This window comes from Notechis scutatus, chromosome 4 (genome assembly GCF_049901735.1).
Source record: "Notechis scutatus isolate UNSWTSFEM ecotype Mainland chromosome 4, rNotScu1.2, whole genome shotgun sequence".
Lineage (NCBI taxonomy): Eukaryota > Metazoa > Chordata > Lepidosauria > Squamata > Elapidae > Notechis > Notechis scutatus.
The window spans coordinates 59,202,651-59,224,434 of NC_142012.1; the positions used below are offsets into that span (position 1 = coordinate 59,202,651).

General features: G+C 39.3%; 1 protein-coding gene across 4 annotated transcripts in view; it reads right to left on the reverse strand.

Moving 5' to 3' along the window:
* TBC1D19 (TBC1 domain family member 19) overlaps positions 1–21,784 on the reverse strand; it is a 72,980-nt gene that overhangs the window by 25,038 nt on the left and 26,158 nt on the right. For all 4 annotated transcript variants that reach the window (XM_087963502.1, XM_087963503.1, XM_087963504.1 and 1 more), the window contains exons 10-13: positions 21,444–21,482; positions 13,399–13,511; positions 3,586–3,660; positions 2,002–2,064 (exon numbers count right to left, since the gene is read on the reverse strand). In XM_087963502.1, the coding sequence (XP_087819628.1) occupies positions 2,002–2,064; positions 3,586–3,660; positions 13,399–13,511; positions 21,444–21,482 (290 nt within the window). The remainder of the gene's footprint in view (positions 1–2,001; positions 2,065–3,585; positions 3,661–13,398; positions 13,512–21,443; positions 21,483–21,784) is intronic.

Genomic DNA, 21,784 nt, shown 5'->3' on the forward strand with positions numbered 1-21,784 from the left:
GCCAACCTTGTTTCTGCAGGGATGATATTCTACAGCAGGGGTCCCCAACTCCCGGTTCACTACTGAGCCTTGGTCCGTACGGAAAAGGGCCGTTGAAATTGACAGGCAAGTGTGTGAGGGGGCGCAGCTGTGTTTGTATGCGCTTCTGCACTAATGCGAGCGCAAAGCCCCATTTGCACAAGCAGAGGGCGCATGTGCCTGCCACTTGCGCCAATGCGACTGCGTGCGCATGTACTCACACGCCCGCCGCACGCCCCACTCACACAAAACAATCCCCTTTCACACAAACCCCCGCCAGTCCGTAAAGCCAGAAAAATTGGAAAATGGTGTTCTAGAGCAGGGGTGTCAAACTCAAGGCCCTAGATCTGGCCCATGGGGCCACCCTCAAAACAGCGAAGGACTGGCCTGCGGTGCCTCTGCCAGTGAAAATGGAGCTCGGGAGGGCTGTGGGCAGCTCTCCTGATCTGTTTTCGCTGGTAGAGATTTGCAGGGGGCCATCGCAGCCAAAAATGGAGGTCCGGAGCCCATTTTTGCTGTCAGAGCAATTGGGGCACCACAGGCGCCCCCAACATGAGTGATGTCGAGCTGGCCACACCACCCTGGCCACCTGAGGTCAAACACAACCCTAATGCGGCCCTCAATTAAATCAAGTTTGACACCCCTGTTCTAGAGGGAGGGAGCCCCCACAGAAAAAGTCCTTCTTCTTGGTCCCACTAGATCAGGCGTGTCAAACTCACAGCCCATGGGCCACAGGTGTGATGCGCTGGGCACTCCACCCGGTTTAGTGAAGGGGGGAAGTCGCAATACATCATGTGACGATTCCGTGATGATGCAAGTTTGACATCCCTGCACTAGATGGTGTCCTTAGGAAAGGGGAACCTTAACATTTCCTACTTTCCTGCTTTTTTTTGTTTGTTAGTTTTGTTTTTGGCTTTATTGCCTTTTTAGTGCTTCTGCTTGTTTTTGTAATATGTTTCAGTCATAAAAATTTAGCCAGCCATCTTGAGCGATATGCCCTCTACCCAACTGGGCCCCTCCCAGAACTCTCTGGTATCATACAGTTGAGATTAATCCTTGTGGTTTTTCCCCAGGAATTCGACTTTGAACTATTGTTTTAGCATGACTAACTTGTTTTCTTTTTCTGTTTTCTCCCTGGAGTAGGGTTTATTTCATTTTGTTTAGGATTCTTTAAACATTTTTCATATTTCAGCATCATGCTGAGACTCATTGTTATGCAGTTGTCCTAGCCAATAACGAATAAATATCAATATATATAATAAGTCAAATACACTAAATAAACTTTTCACTTGCCTAGTGATGAACAGCATTTTTGAAACCGGTGAAACGAATTGCAATTCGACAGAAGTCCAAAAAGTAGCACAATGCTTTATATGCATTGATATACACATAATAAGAATATACTGTTATGAACAATGGGGAAGTCATTGCTATTAAAATATCCTAAAGAGTCTATAGAATTACTGAATAAACAGCAGAAATTAAGAAATAGCACCGAAATGTCTTTGATCCAGTTGCAAAGACCTCGATCTCTATAATTCAGAGTTTAGCTGGTAAAATCAATTAACCAACTGTACAGGCTGGCACATTTTACAAGGCGTTTTCAAGGAATTCAACAAAGATTTGAACTTATCCAAGAGATATCTTATCATTGTTGATTCAGAGTTGTCTATGGTTAATGTTAACAATCCACAGGCACAATTGAATGATTTCTTATTAGGCAATGATTTATATACAGTCACTTGGACCAGTAACCCAATTCTGAACAGGTTTAACTTAAAGGTAAGCCCCACAAAACATCAATGGAATTTACTCTTGTGTAAACTGTACACATAGCAACGCACTGTAGCTCTACTTAAGAGCAGCTGTTGCATTACAAGTTTTATTTGATCTACAAAGTAAACAGAACAAACTCTACTCTGCCCCAAATGTCCTTCTTCCAGTGACGTATGATTTGCCATTTGTTCCACGTAAATTACTTACCTGATATAAATAATCCTCAAACACAAAATAATAGTCATCATTGCTGGCTGTCAATTTCACATCCTGAAATAAAATAAAAAACCACAACTTTCTGAAGCTGAGTCACATCTTTTCCACATGGGCACCTCTCACACTGTACACAATATAACAACAGGCAGCATTATTGTAATCTAATGGCGCTAACAACAGCTACGGCACTAACGATATATCAAGCACAGCCTTTCATCGACTTCTAATTTTCAAATGCAACGGAAGGTTCCATTAGAATTATTGATCTACAATGAAAGAAACAGAATAAGAGAGTTGGAAGGGACCTTGGTGGTCTTCTAGTTGAACCCCCTGCTCAAGCAAGAAACCCTATACCCGTGATGGCAAACTTATGGCACAGGTGGCACGCAGAGCCATTTGTGCGGGCACATGAGCCCTAGCCAAACCTACCTGCACTGGGCATGTGCGTGCCTCCCAACTGATTTTTGGCCCGTTTGAGGCCGTATTCGCCCTCCTGGAGGCTTGAGGGAAGCCTCTGCTGAAAAATGGGCCTTCTGGAAATACCGGAAGTGCTTAAACGGACCTGTTTTTCGGCCTCCCGAGGCTGCAGAGGCTTCCTTCGAGCGTCTGGGAGGGTGAAAACGGCCTCAAACGGGCTGAAAATCAGCTGGGAGGCACACACATGCGCAGTGCAGGTAAGGGGGCGGGGGTGTTGCACGTGCATGTGCAGGGGGGCGGGGCGCATTGAATTGTGGGTGCTGGCATGTACACGCCTGTGCACGCTATCGCGTGCGCATGTGCTTTTGGCACACGACAACAAAAAGGTTCACTATCACTGCCCTAAACCATTTCAGACAAATGGTTGTTCAACCTCTTCTTAAAAACTCCAGTGATGGATCACCCACAACTTCTGAAGGCAAAAGCTGTTCCACTGATTAATTGTTCTCGCTGTCAGGAAATTTCTCCTTAGTTATAAGTTGCTTCTCTCCTTGATTATTTTCCACCCATTGCTTCTTGTCCTGCCCTCAGGTGCTTTGGAGAATAGTTTGATCCCCTCTTCTTTGGGGCAGCCACTCAAATATTGGAACACTGCTAGCAAAACATTGTGGGATCCAACAACGGACATTTCTCAGATCTCCATTTATTCCTGCTGTTTATTATTTAACTAGTCAGCAGTCCAAACAAAGAGGGCTTATTTCCCCATTTACTCAGGAAACGAAATTGTGTTTGGCCAGACTGAGATATGCCACATTCCAAAGGATTCTAAAGAGAAATGCAGTAAATGGGAATTCCTAGAGCAAGAGTCATGCTGATTTTGATTCCTCTGTTAGCACTAAACACCACATTCAAAAGCTATAATTGTGGTGATCATAGCAGAACCATAGAGATTTTTCACTCCTTACTAGTCAGAAATTCAAGGCCCTTGGATTAGTTTGCTACCAGCTATCTTGCCAGCAGAACACAATTAATAAGGTTAGCCATTCTAAAAGACATTAAGCAGTCAAAACAAACATTTATTTTCACTATATAAAGCCTAAAGGCTGAGTAACATGTTAACTACTGACCACAGAAATATGCAGTACAAAAATTACTTACTTTATAAATCAGACTGTCCACCAAAAGATTGTACTGGATCACGTTAGACTTCAGCTGCTCATAGTACAAGATATCCTAAAATGAAATAATAATAACAATAACGATAATAATAATTGTCATCCCATATCAACCATTAACGCCAGTCAATGATACTTGTGATACATTTTTAAATGTTCAGTTGACTGAGTTTCATGCCTTTTTTTAATTTAAAAAAATCTTTATCGGTCAAATTTTACAATTAAAAACATATTTCCATTCACTTCAGCGTATTTGTAGTGGCGTTCACTCTCATTGACATGTTCTTAATATGTAAATTGTTACTAAATATTATTACAATTATTTTACATTCAATTTATAACATATATTTATATATTTACATAGTTAGTTACATAATTATACGTAGTTATACTTAAGTCAGACAATATTGTTTCATCTCACCATAAACTTTCTTTAATTTATCTATTTTATATCTATCTTGTAGCCAATTGTACCATAGACTCCAGATTTCATGGTACTCTGTTTCTTCTCTTTCATTTCCATTGAAAGCCTATCCATTTCTGCACAATCTAAAACCTTTTTTATTACTGAGTTTCATGTTTAATGAATAAAAGAGACAATAATAATAACAACAACAACAACAATAAATGTGATCGATGATCATATACTGAGCTGTTGCAAGACAATAGCTCAGACTGACTACAAACAACGTCACAACATAGTCGCTCAAATGGTCCACTGGAATTTGTGTCACAACTACCATCTGCCTTTAGCAAAGAACTGGTGGGATCATAAGCCTGAAAAAGTGGTCGAAAATGAGCATGCAAAACTACTGTGGGACTTCCGAATACAGACTGATAAAGTTTTGGAACACAACACCCCGGATATCACGACTGTGGAGAAAAAAAAAGTGTGGATTGTCGACATTGCCATACCTGGTGACAGCAGAATTGACGAGAAACAACTTGAAAAAATCACTAGATATCAGGACTCGAACGGCAGAGACTCTGGCATAGACCAGTACAGGTGGTTCCAGTGGTACTCGGCACACTGGGTGCTGTGCTAAAGACCTCGGCAAGCACTTAAGAACAACTGGTGCTGACAAAATCACCATTGGTCACCTGCAGAAGGCCACCTTACTGGGATCTGCTCGGATAATCCACCGATACATCACGCAGTCCTAAACGCTCCACCAGAAATGAGTCTTTGGGAGCCTGAAAGGCATCCTGCTCCAAGAGGCTGCGCTGGCACAAGTCTCACAAAGACTCATTTCTGGCGGGATTTGGGAGAAAGAAAGACTTCTGCTGCTTTTGCTGCTTTCCTTTCATGAAGCCAAAAGTCTCTCTCTCTCTCTCCCTCTGAGAATGGAGATAGAGACGGTATCCTGTGATCCCAAATAAAGAATGGTCGATTGGTAGGAAAACACGGTGGGGAATTTTCCTGCACTTTTTGGGGTATTTTTCCCAGGGTCTCTGGTCCACGGGATTTAAAATTATGAATTTGGTGGTCCCTGAGATCCAAAAGGTTGGTGAGGGGTCAGGGGTGCTTTACAGCCCTCTCTAAGCAGTTTATGGAGTCAGCATATTGCCCCTCCCCAACAATCTGGGTCCTCCTTTTACCCACCTCGGAAGGATGGAAGGCTGAGTCAACCTTGAGCCTGGTGAGATTTGAACTGCCAAATTGCAGGCAGCCGGCAGGCAGCAGAAGTGGCCTGCAGTGCTGTACTCTTAACCACTGCGCCACTGTGGCTCATATACTATCAGAATTTACTCTGCTGATACATCACGACATCAAGAATTGGATACATATGAAGACCTGTACCAGCTAAAGAACTGCCACCTTTGATTTCACACAACTGTGAATAGATAATACTAAAATTGTTTGGGCGGTATTTTTCAATATTATTAACCGCCAGACGGTTCCTGGTGAAAGGGCGCGGACGGCTTTTGGGCGGGGCCGGAAGCACCCCCGGGTTGGCCGCCGAGCGCCCTTCGGGGGAATGAAACAAAAAGAGGGAAAAAAAAAATCCCTGCCCCCCCGGCCAAGCAAAAGAAACAAACCCCCCCCTTTCCCAAGCTCGGGCCCGGGCCCTAATAAAATAAAATTTAAAAATTTTACCCCCCCCCCCCCCCCCCCCCCGCAAAAAATCAACCAGTGTTACTGGAAACCACACAATTTAAAAATTTGCTAGTTTTACTTAGTTGTGATAAAAATGTTTTATATTTACCTTTGCTGTGAATCAGGAGTATCAAACTTGATTCTATTGAGGGCCGCATTGGGGTTGTGTTTGACCTCAGGGGGCCGGGGTGGGCATGGCCAAGGTGGGCGTGGCTAGCATGGCATCACTTGTGTTGAGGGGGAGGGCACCTGTGGTCGCCCAAGCACTCTGCCAGCAAAAACAGGCTCCCAAGCTCCGTTTTTGGCTGTAACCCTTTGCTAGTGAAAACAGAGTGGGGGGGGGGGCGTGGTCCTCCCGAGCTCCGTTTTCACTGGCAGAGGCATCGGAGGCTGGTCCTTCACTATTTCCAGGATGGTCCGGTGGACCAGATCTAAGCATCCTGCGGGCCGGATCTGGGCCCCTGGCCTTGAGTTTGACACCCCTGCTGTGAATGAAGTTAATTTATTGCCTGTTTTATATGTATATTAGGTTTTTCGGCTGTAATACTGATCTCAGTGCTTTTAAATATTATTGTTCTAAAGTTCTTATATAACCAGCTCTGATTATAGTGGAAAGGCAGAACTGAATGCCTTACGTAAATAAATGAGTTCCAGAAATTAAAAAAAAATGGAACTGGGAAAAAATTCATTCAGGATATCCAAATATAATCTCAGAAACACTGTTAGATATTCATCGTCAAAACAAATGAAACACATTTCATCTCCAAACAAGGAATAAGAAATATTTTAAAACAAGGAAATACAAGATTCATTTCCATAAGCATTTATGTTTTATTATTCAAACAGAAACTGTTATCAAAAGTGGATTTTAAAAGGTGATTAAGAGACATTTGTAGGGTAGAATTTCATTAAAATAAAACAATGACAAACAATGACAAAGAAATACACAGGAGTTATTATTATTTTTTTAAAAAAAAGGTATATATGTTAGTGATTAAAACACTAAATGCAACAGAAGGGAGGGGGGAAAGAACTTTAAAAAAATCCACGGGCATTAATGAATTCATGTTTTGTCTCCAACATATAATACAGATGACTTCAATTCATTTTCACAACATCGATGCAGAATAGACCAAATATAACTCCTTTCATTCCACACTATCCTGTCAAAGCTGAAGAAGCTTCTTGGATGAAAATTCAAACGTCTTCAAAAGAAAAACCAAGGAAGTCCAGTTACCTCCTGAAAGCCACGACCTGCATGACTGAGAATCTCTACATGTATTAGCTCAGGGGTCTCCAACCTTGTCCACTTTAAGACTTGTGGACTTCAACTCCCAGAGTTCCTCAGCCAGTGGCTTGGAACTCTGGGAGTTGAAGTCCACAAGTCTTAAAGTGGACAAGGTTGGAGACCCCTGTTTTAGCTAAACAATTTGGGATGAACATCCTTGGAATGGTGTGGGAGTAGGAATGGATTTCCAGAGAGTGAAAAGTTGCAGACTGCAGGAACCAGGGGCACTACTCAGGTGACCCTGAGGACACAGATAAACCTCCAAGTGGCCTCAACGACCCTCTAATAGGATGCAAATGACCAGCTCTCTGTAAGGAATATAAATCCTTCCAGTCCTCGCTATCCTGTCAGAGCTGAAGAAGCTTCATGGATGAGAAGCAAAATGTCTTCAAAAGAAAAAAAACAAGAAAGTCCAGTTGCCTCCTGAAAAAGCACTTTGGGGAAGACCAAATCCATTTCTTCGTATCAATGAAATAATGAAGTTCCTCCTAGGTTTACAAATTGAATTCCTATGCCTTCTGAAAATACTGCATCAGGATTCAACAACTTCAGAACATGTCAATTATTTGCTTGACTGTGTTACATCCCAGACATTCTTAAGTTAGACATGACATTAAGAACAGTTTCCTTGTGGTGTCTGGCTGATTGAGGATAGAAAACAGGTGGTTGACCTACATCGGAGACTAGGTAGAAAGAGAGAAATTCCACGAGCTCATCTGGATCAATTGACAGTTTAGAATAGAATAGAATAATCGAGTTGGAAGGGACCTTGGAGGTCTTCTAGTCTAACCCCCTGCTAAGGAAGGAAACCCTATACCATTTCAGACAAATGGTTATCCATGTTATTCTGCACTTAAGTGAGGGGAAGAAACAAGTTGGGACGGATAGTGATTGGGGCATGTGATGTGATGATGGGTGCAGGGGGTGGATGTGTAGATTTTATTTATTGCAAGGAAGTCCGGAACTTTCAGATTCGGGATTCCCCAGATGTGCCAGTTTACTATCCCATTAAAACAGAACTTTTGAGAAGATGACTGCCTCGGAGTTATTTGATTGGAGTGGAGGTTTTCTGGAACGCTGACAAAAGGTCGTAAAATGGGGCAAAACCAGGGGTGGGCTTCAGATGGTTCACGCCAGTTCAGCTGAACCGGATGTTAATTTTATATCTGGTTTGGTGAACCGGTAGTTCTGACTAGCTGAATTCTAATTCTTCTGACTTTGCCTGAATTCTATTTTGACCTGTAATTCCCCAACATATTGGTGGGCATCATTTATTTTACGTATTAAATCAGTTCATATGGCAAGAAACAAAATAGAAATAATCGCATTAAAATAAAATGACTACTAACACTGTGTTGAGGCTTTTTTTTATATAAAAATTTTATTTGGGTTTTCACAAAACATAATACAAATAAAATTTCTTTTTTTGAGAATAGCATGGTCCCGGGTTATCACTTCTCCATACAGACACAAATTCAATTTCATATTCATCTTTGTGTTCTATTCCATATCTTATTAGTATTTTAACATTTTCTCAATAATTTTTCCCTTCCCTTAGTTTTCTCAATCTTACTTTTAATTATCTCATTCCTTTCTAAATTCAGTTATATATATATCTTTTTCTAAGTTTCAATATCTTTCTAGTCATTATATTTATACTTTTGCCTGTCCTGTTTCAATTTCATATTTTCTTTTCTCATTAAACAAATTTTTTTCCTGTAGTTACTAATTGGAATATGACACCTTTGTATCTTTTAATTTTTATCCATTCAACTCTTATTTAAACTTCAGTTTATGCCTTTACAATTATAACATTCAATATAACACATAACTTCCAGTCGGGTTCTGCTTGGTACATTCTTAGAATAGGCAATAAGTTCTTAAGGAGATATATATATATATATATATATATGTCAAAGATTATAACTAACATTAATGATAGAGCTGAATATATATATAAAACAATAATAAATAAAATACTTATTCTATTCCAATTCAGCTCTATCATTAATGTTAGTTATAATCTTTGACATCCTTAACATTTCTTTTCAATAGGGTATCATACTTCTAGGAACACTTATAATATTTCCATAATTTTTCATGTTTCTTTCATATTCCTCTTCACTTAAATTTTTATAACACATTTATAATAATTAAAATGTTCCCCTCCTTTCCTAATGTCATTCTCTCATTCTCTTTATTTCATTTATTTATTAAACATTCCATTACATTACTGAGTATTTTATCTATCATTTTAATCACACTTGTTTCATATTTTCAAAGTTCATTTCTATTTCTAATATAACAATACTATCTTATGTACCCTTGCAGAATCCCCCTTTCAATTAAGTTTTCACCCATTATCTCTGTGTCTTCTAAATAGGCTTATGCCCTAAATCCTTATACGTTTTCCCTATGTCCTGTTTCTGTCCTTTATAATTTCTTTTCCTTTCCCTCTTCCCCCCTCTTCTTCTCCCTTCCCTTTTTGACCCCTTCTCTCTCTAATTCTGATTCTCTCTTCTGTAATCCTCTCTTCTGTTTCTTCCTAATGTTGTAATTACTTTTCAAACTATTCTTTTTTGGGGTTGTTTTTTCAAATCTTAATTTTTTCACTCTCCTTCCCCCCTTTCCTTTCTTTTCCCCACATAGAAATACCTGGTCATTGAAGATGGCTTCTTCTTTGTCCCGCCCTTCTTGTTCTACAGGCATTTCTTGTTGTTTCTCATAGTTCAGGATCTCCATTTCTAAAAATTGAAATATGAAGCCAAAAGAACCTCTTCCTTCTTGTGCATCTTCTTTCTGTTTTTTTAGTTCCATTCTCAATTCTTCCAAGAGTGATACCATTTTAAAAACTTTTAAACAACCACCCGATTAATTTTAGTCCTTTAAATCCAATAGCTAAAAATCCAAAAATCACCAAGTAAACCAAATAATCCAAAGCTGTTTCTTCTTGCTTTTTTTCCCCACTTTCTCTTCCTGGGGTTCTCTTATCTTGTTACAAAGTTTCAGTTAAAATGTATCTTTTAGGAATCTTATTAAAGTTTCACTGTTAATTCCTTTCACTTCCAGGTGGTCTCCTCCATTTTTCCAGATCCCATCCTTTTGTTTTTTCCTTCTTTTGAAAGTTTTTGATAATCCAGAAATCTTTATTATCCCTTTGACTTTTTATTTTCATCTTAAATACCTGTTAATGTCAAAGTGGATTTTTGCCGGTTTCTTGCTTAAATCTCTTAGTTGTTTATATAGGGAAGAAAAAAAAAACAAATCCTTTCCCTTCCCTCTCTCATTCGCTGCTTCAAAGTCTTCTTTGGGAATAATGTTGTTCTTTATAATTCAAATTCTGGGGTATCTTATATTGTTGCTTTTTCAGTTCAACCCGGTCAGCCAAAACTTTCTCTTCTTATCTTCCTCCTGCACATTCTTTTCCGGTCAAGTTCTTCTTTGAGGTGGCCATTTCTGACCACTGCTGCAACCGCCTTCGGGAAAGGGAGTAATGGCCAGCTGGGGAGGAGAGATGCAACTCTCCTCGACCCTGCTAGCAGTCTCCCCCCTCTTCACCACCTCTACGGGGTGGCTTAGCCCCGAAACCAGCCGGCTTGAGGCGCTCCAGTGGCGAGCACAGATCGAAACTGCGCACGATCGCAGATTTCGGTCTATCACCGAAGAAGCTCAAACCGGAAGCCGCACTGTGTTGAGGCTTAATAAAACACAAAATCACTAGATCAGGCCACAATTTTCACACTAACATCCCAATTGTGTTGGAGCCTGAGGGCTTTCTTTATTTTTTTTTAGTTCTTCATTTTAGTTTTTAAAGTCTTAATTGTTTGTAATTTTATTATTCTTTTGAGCTGCTTCAAGTTGTGTTCTAAAGATGAATGACCATATAAATCTTTTTTCATAAAATAAACCCCTATGCCTAGCAGATAAGCCTGAGAGAATTACAGAAGAAAACCTATATAAAAAGAATGTAGTCCCTTTATTTAAAAAAAATCCCCCCTGAATAACTATGTATATTAATACTTTATAAATTAAATTAAGAATTGCACTGGTTTTTTCATAAAGATGGAGTCAAAATCCACTTAATCTATAAAAACTCTAAGAGCTAATAGCTAAAGTCATCCTGTAATTGTTTTAAATTCTGGGATCTTTAAGAGAAAACAGCTATACAATTACAAAAATTAGCCATTTTCCCCAGTCATTCGCCCCCGAAGAGACTGACCCCCTATAAAAAAATTTTATTATAATATTTTTTTTCATTTAGGCTTATTATCTAATTATATATTTAATTATTTTGGTATGCTATTAGATAATTTCAAGAAAAATCAGGTTGGGATTGGGTATTATATTAAAGGTTAAATTGATTAAAATAAGGGGGATAGAAAGGGATCATAATTTAGGTTAATGGTTTCAAGGGGAAGATATTTTCTTTCCAAAGGGATGGGGGGGTGAAAAAAAAAGGAAAAAGGGGAAGAAAGAATGTCTAATGATAACATGCTTTAAACTTTACTCCTTTACATTAAGACTTCAACTAATCCTATTTCTAAGATTAGCAATTCTTTCCCTGGCTGGAACCACAATGTCAATTTAATTCCCTTTTTTAACGAAGGAGAGAATTGCAGAACAGCATTAGTAGCCCTGAAATGTAGAGAGTCAGAGCAGAGAGCTTGAAATATATTCCCTTCTTAAAAGCAATCCTCTAAGCTGCTGACCCTTTACTTGAGAAGCTTAAAGAGAAAACCCTTTATATGAAGAGATAAGAAAAGGAATGTTGTGGGAATTCCAAAGTTTTCTCCTTTTTCTAAGGACCATCTCCAAAAGGAACTTAGAATGTGTTTATATTTATTCTCCGTGTTTGCATGCTATCGGTTCAGTTCTCACCGGTTCGCACCCCTCCCCTCCCCGGAGTCATGGTGGCTTGCCAACATTGGTGGGAGAGAGGGAGAGGGAGAGGGAGGGAGAGAGAGAGAGGTTGGTCTTCCTATTGACCAGGCTTTCCAACTATTCATCCACCCTGACTTTATAACAATATAATGCGGGTTTTCCCATTTTGCATTGGGAAATGCTCATAATATATAGGCAGCCCTTGAATGACAATCATTGATTTAGTCATCATCATCTTCTTTTAATGACCCCATAATCTCTAGCAGGGTGGAGTTTGGGCAACTGAAAGGAGCTGAGTATTTACTGGCCGGATGCCCTTCCTGTCACCAATGATGAGTTTTGTTCAGCAGATATATTCTCGTTGTGCCCAGAGAGAGAAATATCTGCCTCTACCTAGGATCGAACTCCCAGGCTCCTGATTGTGAGGCGAGAGCTCCACCTCTAGGCCACCGCACCACTCAGACAATCATTCGTTTAGTTACCGCTCAAAATCACAACGGTACTGAAAAAAAAATAACTGATGACAGTTTTTTCACATTTATGACCATTGCAAGCATCCCCAGGGCCACTTATTCCACATCAGTGGGAATGTGGCTCCGTTGGCTGTGGAGGAAACTGGGGAAGGGCAAAGTCCAGCTGGGCAGAGCAGAGGAGAGGGAGACCAAGGGAGAGGGAGTTCAGAGGAAGACTCAGGGCCACCCCTTCTTCATCTTAGGGCACGCAGGGGAGGAACAGAGAAGAGAGCAACATGGGTTGTGTGGCTTACGGGGGAGGAAAGGGCCCCGATTCCCTTCATTAGCTGCAGCTGGGAACACAGTGTATAAAAAAGCCAAGCTGCATGCAGCAAGCTGTTAGGAGCAAACGTGAATTTATCTTGTATCGTCTTGACTTATCTGTGTTCTTGGCATCTTCCCAACTGTGTGAGTTTTGCTGTGCTTTCAAGTCTGAAATTCCTTCTCCTGCCCTGTCAAGCTAATTACTTCAGTTTGGTTTCTTTGGATTTTAAGTTACAGTTTGTGTGTACCTTGTTTTGGACTGAAGGCTATTCCTGGGAGTTTTTCTCCAGCCGAGGGTAACCTGGACACTGGGGGCAAAGTTGGAGATAATAAGGGACTCTTATTACTTATTTGCCTTTGTGCTACGCCCCGGGTCATCACAAGGCCATTCAGTTCATCCTGTATTGGGAAGAGGGTTGGGGATGTTTTTGTAGGCGTTCCCGCAAAAAGGGAAGCAGAAGTTGCACAAAACGTGGGTGGGAAAAGATCAGACAGTTCTGAGACCTGGGAATATGCTGCACATTCAGCAGCATTTATTGATATAAGAAGAGTCCACTGTTAAAAAAAATGTTATGCTAGAAAGTCAGAAGTTTGAACAAAAGTGTTAAATAAATACAGATGCCCCTGTAGGATCTTGCAAAAAAAAAAAAAAAAAGACTCCAACAATGCTCAATTCTAGAACCAAAACATACACTTAGCTGTCACAGGAATGTAAACAGAAATCCGTATTTCCATTCTACTTTTCCAACTTACCTCTGGCTGGGTTGAAATGTTCAGAATTAGCGCCCACAGCTCTGCTCTCAATGAATTTGGGGACCCTTGGCGCACGTACTGTTGAGCGGCTGCGCTATCCTGCTCCGCAAGGACTATGAGAAATGTAGATTGTATAATTAGGCAAAATACCTAAAACCTCACAGTACTAAAGTGAAACCTAAGAGGTAGCTAATATCAATTACAGGACCGTCATTAGACCTTAATTGGGACCCAAATTTCTTTTTTTTTTTTTTTAATAAAGTATTATTTGGGTTTTCACACACAAAATACAAGTAAAACATCTTTTTTGAAAATAGCATGGTCCCGGGTTGAACTTCTTTATACAGACACAAAACTCAATTTCATGCTCCTTTTTATATTCTATTCCATATCTTATACTATTTTACATTTTCTATATAGTTTTCCCCCTCTTTTAATTTTCTCAATTTTATTTTGATTATCTCATCTCAATTCAAATCATTATATTTATACCTTTGTCTGTTCTGTTTCAATTTCATATTATCTTTTCTCATTAAACAAATTTTCTCCTGTAGTTACTAATTGGAGTATGACACCTTTATATCTTTTAATTACATCCATTCAACTCTTATTTAAACTTCAATATATACCTTAAGGTTATGACCTTCAATATAATACATAATACATAACTTCCAATCGAATTCTGCTTGGTACATTCTTATAATACACACTATATTATTATTTTTTAAAAAGAAAGATTGTAAATATATGTAATTATAAATCCTCATTCCATTCCAGTTCAGTTCTATCATTAATAATCGTTAAAATCTTAACATCTTTAACACTTTTCAATTAAATATCATACTTCCTTAAAAACACATATAATCTCCATAATTAATTTTTCCCTTATTTCTCTTCACATGTTTTATAAATAATTAAATATACCTTTTGTTACATTTATTTATTGACAAGCATTCCATTGAATTACGATAGCTATTTTATCAGACATTTTAATCATACATTGTTTCATATTTTCTAAAATTATTTCTGCTTCTAATATAACCATACTATCTTATGTACCTTTGCAGAATCCTTTTTCCATTAAGTTTTCACCCATTATCTCTAAATAGGCCCTGTTTCTCTATATTTTGCTTCTGTCCTTTATAACTTCTTTTCCTTTCTTTCTTCCCTCTCATCTTCTCCCTCCCCTTTTTACCCCCTTGTCTCTCTAGTTCCAATTCTCTCTTCTGCATTTCCCTCTTCTGTTGCTTTCTGATTTTATACTTATTTTTCACTCTATTTTTTTTGGAGTTGTTTTTCCCAATCTTAAACTTTCCATTCTCTTTTCCCCCTTTCCTTTTTTTCCCCCATCTAAGATTACTTGTTCATTAAAGATGGCTTCTTCTTTGTCGCAATCTTCTTGTTCTGCAGGCATTTCTTGTTGTTTCTCATAATTCCAAATCTCCATTTCTAAAAACTGAAATATGAAGCCAAAAGAACCTGTCTCTTCTTGTGCATCTTCTTTGTACTTTTTAAGTTCCATTTTCAGTTCTTCTAAAAGTGGAGCCATTTTAAACAGTTTTAAACAACCACCTGATTGATTTTAGTCATTCAAAACAATAACCAAGAATCCAGAAATCATCAAGTAATCCAGATAGTCCCGAGTTATATTTTCTGATTTCTTTTTCGACTTTCTCTTCCTGGAGTTTTTGTTGTGATATTTCAGTTAAAATGTATCTTTTGGAAGTCTTGTTGAGATTTTGCTGTACGTTCTTTTTTAATTCCAGGCAGTCTCCTAACAGATCCTACCCTTTTATTCTTTTTCTCTCCTTTCCTGTTTTCAAAAGCTTTTAATTATCCAGAAATCTTTATTATCCCTTTGACTTTTTATTTTCAGCATTAAATGCCTATTGATGTCAAAGTGGATTTTTTTCCAATTTCTTGCTTAAGTCTCTTAGCTGTCAGTATAGGAAAAGGAGGAAAAAAAAAACCAAATCTTTTCCCTTTTCTCTCTCCTTCGCAGCTTAAAAATCTTTTTAGGGAACAATGTTATTGTTTTTTAACAGTTTCAATTCCAGGGTACCTTATTTGTTGCTTTTGCTGTTTGACCCGGTCAACCAAAACTTTCTCTTCTTATCTTCCTCCTGCACATTCTTTTCCGGTCGAGTTCTTCTTTGTGGTGGCCATTTCTGACCACCGCTGCAACCACCTTTGGGAAAGGGAGTAATGGCCAGCTGGGGAGGAGAGGTGTGGCTTTCCTCAACCCTGCTGGCAGTCTCCCCCCTCTTCACCACCTCTATGGGGTGGCTTAGCCCCGAAACCAGCCAGCTTGGGGCGCTCCAGCGGCGAGCACGGATCGAAGCCTCACAGAGACGAGGTTTTGGTCTGTCGCTGAAGAAGCTCAAACCGGAAGTCCAATTGAGACCCAAATTTCTGTCGCTCAGTGAAAGTTACTAAGTGAATGTTGCCCCATTTTATGACCTTTCTTGCCACCGTTGTTAAATGAATCACTACAGTTGTTAAGTTAGTAACACAGCTGTTAAGAGAAAGAAGAAAAACCCCTCATCTCCCAATTGTAACTGTCATTTATTATTTATTTATTATTATATTACTAGTATTCTTCTCATCCTTCCTAGTAGCTATCTCTTCCCACTTATGACTATAACCGTGTTGCTTCTATCTTTACCATTTATATTGTTTTTATTTGTTTCCTAGTATGATTTGATTGCTTATTAGTAACCAGTGATTATCATTGTGTTGTATCTTATGAATGTATTTTATTTTTCTTTTATGTACATTGGGAGCCTATGCACCAAAGACAAATTCCTTGTGTGTCCAATCACACTTGGCCAATAAAGAATTCTGTATGTTCTTTACTTGCGGACAAATACGTAATTCAAATATAAATTCAAAAACAACAATCCTGTGGATGGCTGATCTGTCAAGAGTGCCAGCAGGCTTCCAGAAATTCCAGGAAGCGTTTCTGAACTTGGCTTGGTGTAGGACAGTGATGGCTCACCTTTTTGGCACCAAGTGCCCAAAGCGCGTGTGCGCGCATCCCCAAAATGCAACAAGCGTGGCCACCTCACGCATGCACCCCCCGCAACCCCGCACATGTGTGAGCGACCTGAGCCCGTGCCCCGCTCCCCTGAATGCACGGCAGAGTACTGAAGATCAGCTGGACAGATTTAGATAATCAGAGTTGGAAGGGACCTTGTATGTCATCTAGTCCAACCCCCCACCCAAGCGGGAGACCCTACACCATTTCTGACAAATGGCAATCCAATCTCTCCTTGAAAGTCTCAAGTGATGGCGCTCCCACAACTTCCGAAGGCAACTTCTGTTCCATTGGTGATTGTTCTCACTGTCAGAAAGTTTCTCCTTATTTCCAGGTTAAATCTCTCCTTGTTCAGTTTCCATCCATTATTCCTTGTCTGGCCTACAGGCGCTTTAGAAAATAGCTTGACCCCTTCCTCCTCTCTGTGGCAGCCCGTCAAATATTGGAAGACTGATATCATGTCTCCCCTGGTCCTTCTCTTTACTAAACAAGCCAAGCCAAGTTCCTGCAACCGTTCATTGTATGTTTTAGTCTGCAGTCCCCTAATCATCCTGGTTGCTCTTCTCTGTACTTTTTCTAGAGTTTCAACATCTTTTTTTATAATGTGGTAAACAAAACTGGATGCAGTACTCTAGTTGTGGTCTTACTAAGGCTTTATAGAGTGGTATTAGCACTTTCCTTGATCTTGATTGTATTCCTCTGTTAATGCAATTTAGGATTGCATTGGCTTTTTTGGCGGCTTTTGCACACTGCTGGCTCCTATTTAGCTGGTTGTCCACTAAGACTCCAAGATCCCTCTCACAGTTACTGCTATTGAGCCTGGTTTCACCCAGTCTATATGTGTACTTTTGGTTTTTCTTGCTTAAGTAAAGGACTTTACTTTTCTCTACATTGAATTTCATTTTGTTAGATACGACCCAGTGTTCTAGTCTGTCAAGATCCATCTGGATCTTGAACCTATCTTCTTGGGTGCTAGCTATTCCTGCCAGCTTAGCATTATCTGCAAATTTGGTAAGTTCCCCTTCTACTCTCTCATCTAAGTCGTTAGATTTTGAAGAGTACTGGGCCTAAGACGGAACCTTGTGGCACCCCACTGCTTACTTTCCTCCATGTAGACTTAGACCCATAAAGGACTACTTGTTGAGTACGGTTTGCCAGCCAGTTGCGAGTCCATCTAGTGGTGGTGCTATCTATTCCACTTTTTTTCTAGCTTACTAAGAAATAGGTTGTGGTCTACTTTGTCGAATGCCTTGCTGAAATCTAAATATATTATGTCCACAGTATTTTGCTGGTCTACTAATTTAGTCACTGTGTTGAAGAATGAAATAAGATTGGTTTGGCATGATCTGTTTTTGACAAACCCGTGCTGACTGCTAGTTATTACTTTATTTGTTTCTAGATGTTGGCAGATCTGTTTTTTTATTATCTTTTCCAGTATCTTCCCGGGTATTGATGTTAGGCTGATTGGTCTATAGTTTCCTGGGTCTGTTTTTTTCCTTTTTTTGAAGATGGGAACCACATCAGCTCTCTTCCAGTCTTCTGGTAGTTCCCCGGTGCTCCAGGATTTTTATAAGATGTGGTGCAGTGGTTCTGAGATTACCTCTGCCAGCTGCTTTAAACCTCTGAGAGTTTTAAAACTCTTTAAAACTCTGGGAGGCGCACATGTGCCTGCGCAGCAGAGCTGAGCTGGGGCGATGGCTCGTGTGCCCAGAGAGAGGGCTCTGCGTGCCCCCTCTGGCAAGCGTGCCACAGGTTTGCCATCACGGGTGTGGGATAATCAGTTTCCCTGTTGAAACTATGGCTAAGTTTAAGACTTTTCTTTTGGGTTTAAAAGAAAAAAAACTGGATTTTTATTTTTTTTTGGAATTTTGAAGTTATATATGTTGAGAATAGCAAGATTATTCTATGCACAGAAATGGTAGGTCATTTCGATCCCCACAATAGATGAATGGCTGCAAAAACTGATAGAGTTAGCAGAGATGGCCGAATTGACTGTTTTGATCAAAGGAAAAAAAATACAAATTCTTTTATTTCTACCTGGAAACTGCTTCTAGACTTTGTGTTTCAGGTGGGGAAAAAAATGAAACGTTGACTTTGGGCTTTGCCAATTAAATAGATCTGTTGTTATAGAAATGGCTACTTTATATATTATATGTAGAAGTAAAAAGTTGAGGTTTGAGGTTAATTCTACTGCACCGAAGGGAGTTGGAAGTCAATGCCTTTTTTTCTTTTTTTCCTCTTCCTTTCCCCCACTCTTCTCTTCCCTTTTCCCTTCCCTAACTTCCCTACCAGTTACTTTTGTATTTTCTTTCTATTCTATATTATAAATAAATAAAATTGTTTTTTTTTGTTTTTTTTTTAAAGAGAAACTATGGCTAAGTCTACCCATATGTTGTGAAATTTAGGAGTTTCCATCAAGTCTTCTTATTGCTAGTTGGTGTTCATGGATCCGTTAGGTTTTCGGCTGGTATGTCCTACATACTGACTGTTGCAGTCCTTACACAGTACGTTGTAGATCGGGGTCGCCAACCTTTTGGCCCTCAGGGACCACCAAATGTATAATTTTAAATCCCAGGGACCACTAACTAGTTCTGTGGGCGTGGCCTAATTTGTGGGTGTGGCTTGGTGGTCATGTGACTGGCTGGGCATGGCTTGTATGTAAATATTATAAATATTTATATAAATATTGAATTTTTTATTTAAAAAAGAGCAACTTTTACCCAAAATCAGGCAAAGCAGGCAGGCAGATTGAGTTGCTCACAGAATCATTCAGTGATCTGCCATCAGCTAGCTCAGTCTGTCACATAAGATTTGCTTGCAAGCAAACTCATAACATTTGCTAGCAAGGAAACTCACAAAATTAACTCACAACACACCATGTATGTAAATATTGATATATTTTTTTTATTAAAAAAAGAGCAACTTTTACCCAAAATCAGGCAAAGCACGCAGACAGATTGAGTTGCTCACAGAATCATTCAGTGATCTATCTATCTGCCATCGGCTAGCTCAGTCTGTCACATAAAATTTGATTGCCGTGAGTCGCGAATTTGCTTGCCGTGCACTGAATAATAGAACCTTCAGTCCTAAGGGAGGTTTGGCTGTGCTTAAAAGCAGAGCCGAAGATCTAAAGGCTAGCTAGAAAGCAAGAAATCCAACCATTTTCTGCTTCCTAGCTAATCTAAATCTCTCAGCACAGCAGAACAGATGATGGTTGGAAAAAGGAAAAATATCAATTTAGCAGGCAAGTTTGCCCGGTAGGAGTGAGTGGGCGGGGAGGATTCCCACGGGCCATGTGGGCAGCGCAGCCTTGTGTTTCTGCTTTGGAGGGGGTGCTCTGGGGTGAGATTTCTCTGTGGCCCACCAAAATTTTCTCGCAGCCCACCGGTTGGCAACTGCTGTTATAGATGACTTCTCTGTTTTTCTTCTGAGGCTGCTGGGCCTTCTGGGTTACTTAGGATGTTTGGGAGGGCTTTAGTTGATTTGTGTGTTATGGTGAGGCCATCTGGTTGCAATAGTCAGTTGGTTTATGAGGGTTGTTTTTTTTTTACATATGTTATCTTTTTTATAACTTATGTTGGTTGTGCTATATTGGGTTGGATGATCAGGCCCACTTAACTTAGTTGCATGGAAATAGAATAGAACAGAACCTTGGAGGTCTTCTAGTCCAACCCCCTGCTTAGGCAGGAAACCCTATACCATTTCAAACAAATGGTGGTCCAATCTCTTCTTTAAAACTTCCAGTTTTGGAGCATTCACAACTTCTGGAGGCAAGTTGTTCCACTGATTAATTGTTCTAACTATCAGGAAAGTTCTCCTTAGTTGTACGTTGCTTCTCTCTTTGATTAGTTTCCACCCATTGCTTCTTGTCTGGCCTTCAGGTGCTTTAGAAAATAGCTTGACCCCTTCTTCTCTGTGGCAGCCCCTCAAATATTGGAACACTGCTCTCATGTCTGTTTATTAAACTAGACATACCCAATTCCTGCAACTGTTCTTTATATGTTTTAGCTTCCAGTCCCCTAATCATCTTTGTTGCTCTTCTCTGCACAGTTTCTAGAGTCTCAACATTTTTTTACAACGTGGCAACCAAAAATGGATGCAGTATTCCAAGTGTGGCCTTACCAAGGCATTATAAAGTGGTATTAACACTTTGTGTGATCTTGGTTAGAAGATGTTGTATAGATGATCTGTTTCCTTTTTTTTTTTTTTTTTTGATGCTCAGGGTAGCAGATCCATCAAAGGCCTGTTGTAGTTACTAACCATCAAGCAGAATTAAGATTATTTTCTTTTGACGTATGGACATAGCTGTCTTAATAACAATAAGAATATTTTGAACATGCAAAAGAGAGGCTTGGTGATTTTCAAGTAAAATTCTAAATAATATGGCTATTATTAAGTGTTGTACCTTATGATTCTTGACTCTTGAATCTTTTTTTTAATGTACAATGAGAGCATTTGCACCAAGACAAATTCCTTGTGTGTCCAATCACACTTGGCCAATAAAGAATTCTATTCTATTCTATTCTATTCTATTCTATTCTATTCTATTCTATTCTATTCTGTTCTGTTCTGTTCTGTTCTGTTCTGTTCTGTTCTATTCTATTCTATTCTATTCTATTCTATTCTATTCTATTCTATTCTATTCTATTCTATTCTATTCTAAACAGGGATTCAGCTCAGGCAAAGAGCTGTGTGTAAGGACACATTATTTTAAATTAGCCACCTAATTTAAGTTCTTTCTATAGCTAAGGGTGATTATAATGGCCTGGCTATTTTGCCTTTTTTAAATGCACAGGGCATTATCACATTGTCTATAACTGCAGCATAATCCTAAACTTGCTTATTTGGAAATTTTCAACAGGCTTACCTCTAGGGCAGTGTGATTACAACTCCAGCATGGCTGCTCCTTATATAACTTAAAATAGAAACAAACGGCAATTGTATGGTTTTTTTAAAAAACAAACAAATAAACAGTATATTAAAAATGATTACTGCATCCAACTCTTACCTTTTTGACCGAGCCGTATGTGCTCATTTTCAAAAAGCTCTAAAAAGTTAATAAGAATAAAATAAAAATATTAGTTCTATGTGAATATCAGAATTACTTAATGGAACGTAATGCTCCAAGCACGTACAAAGATTCAAATGAACATGCATAATCACGTGCATGCAATGTTTCTCAAGTTGTGTTTTTTTTTAACAGAAAATAGCAATCCTATATTAATTGTGGTTAGTGTCAGCTTTGGATGCCATATTGAGATCAGATTCTCCCACATCTGAGCCTGGGAAAGTGGGAAGGGGAAATATATTGGAGTATACCTAGTTAGACATAATAAGATTATTTTTCTG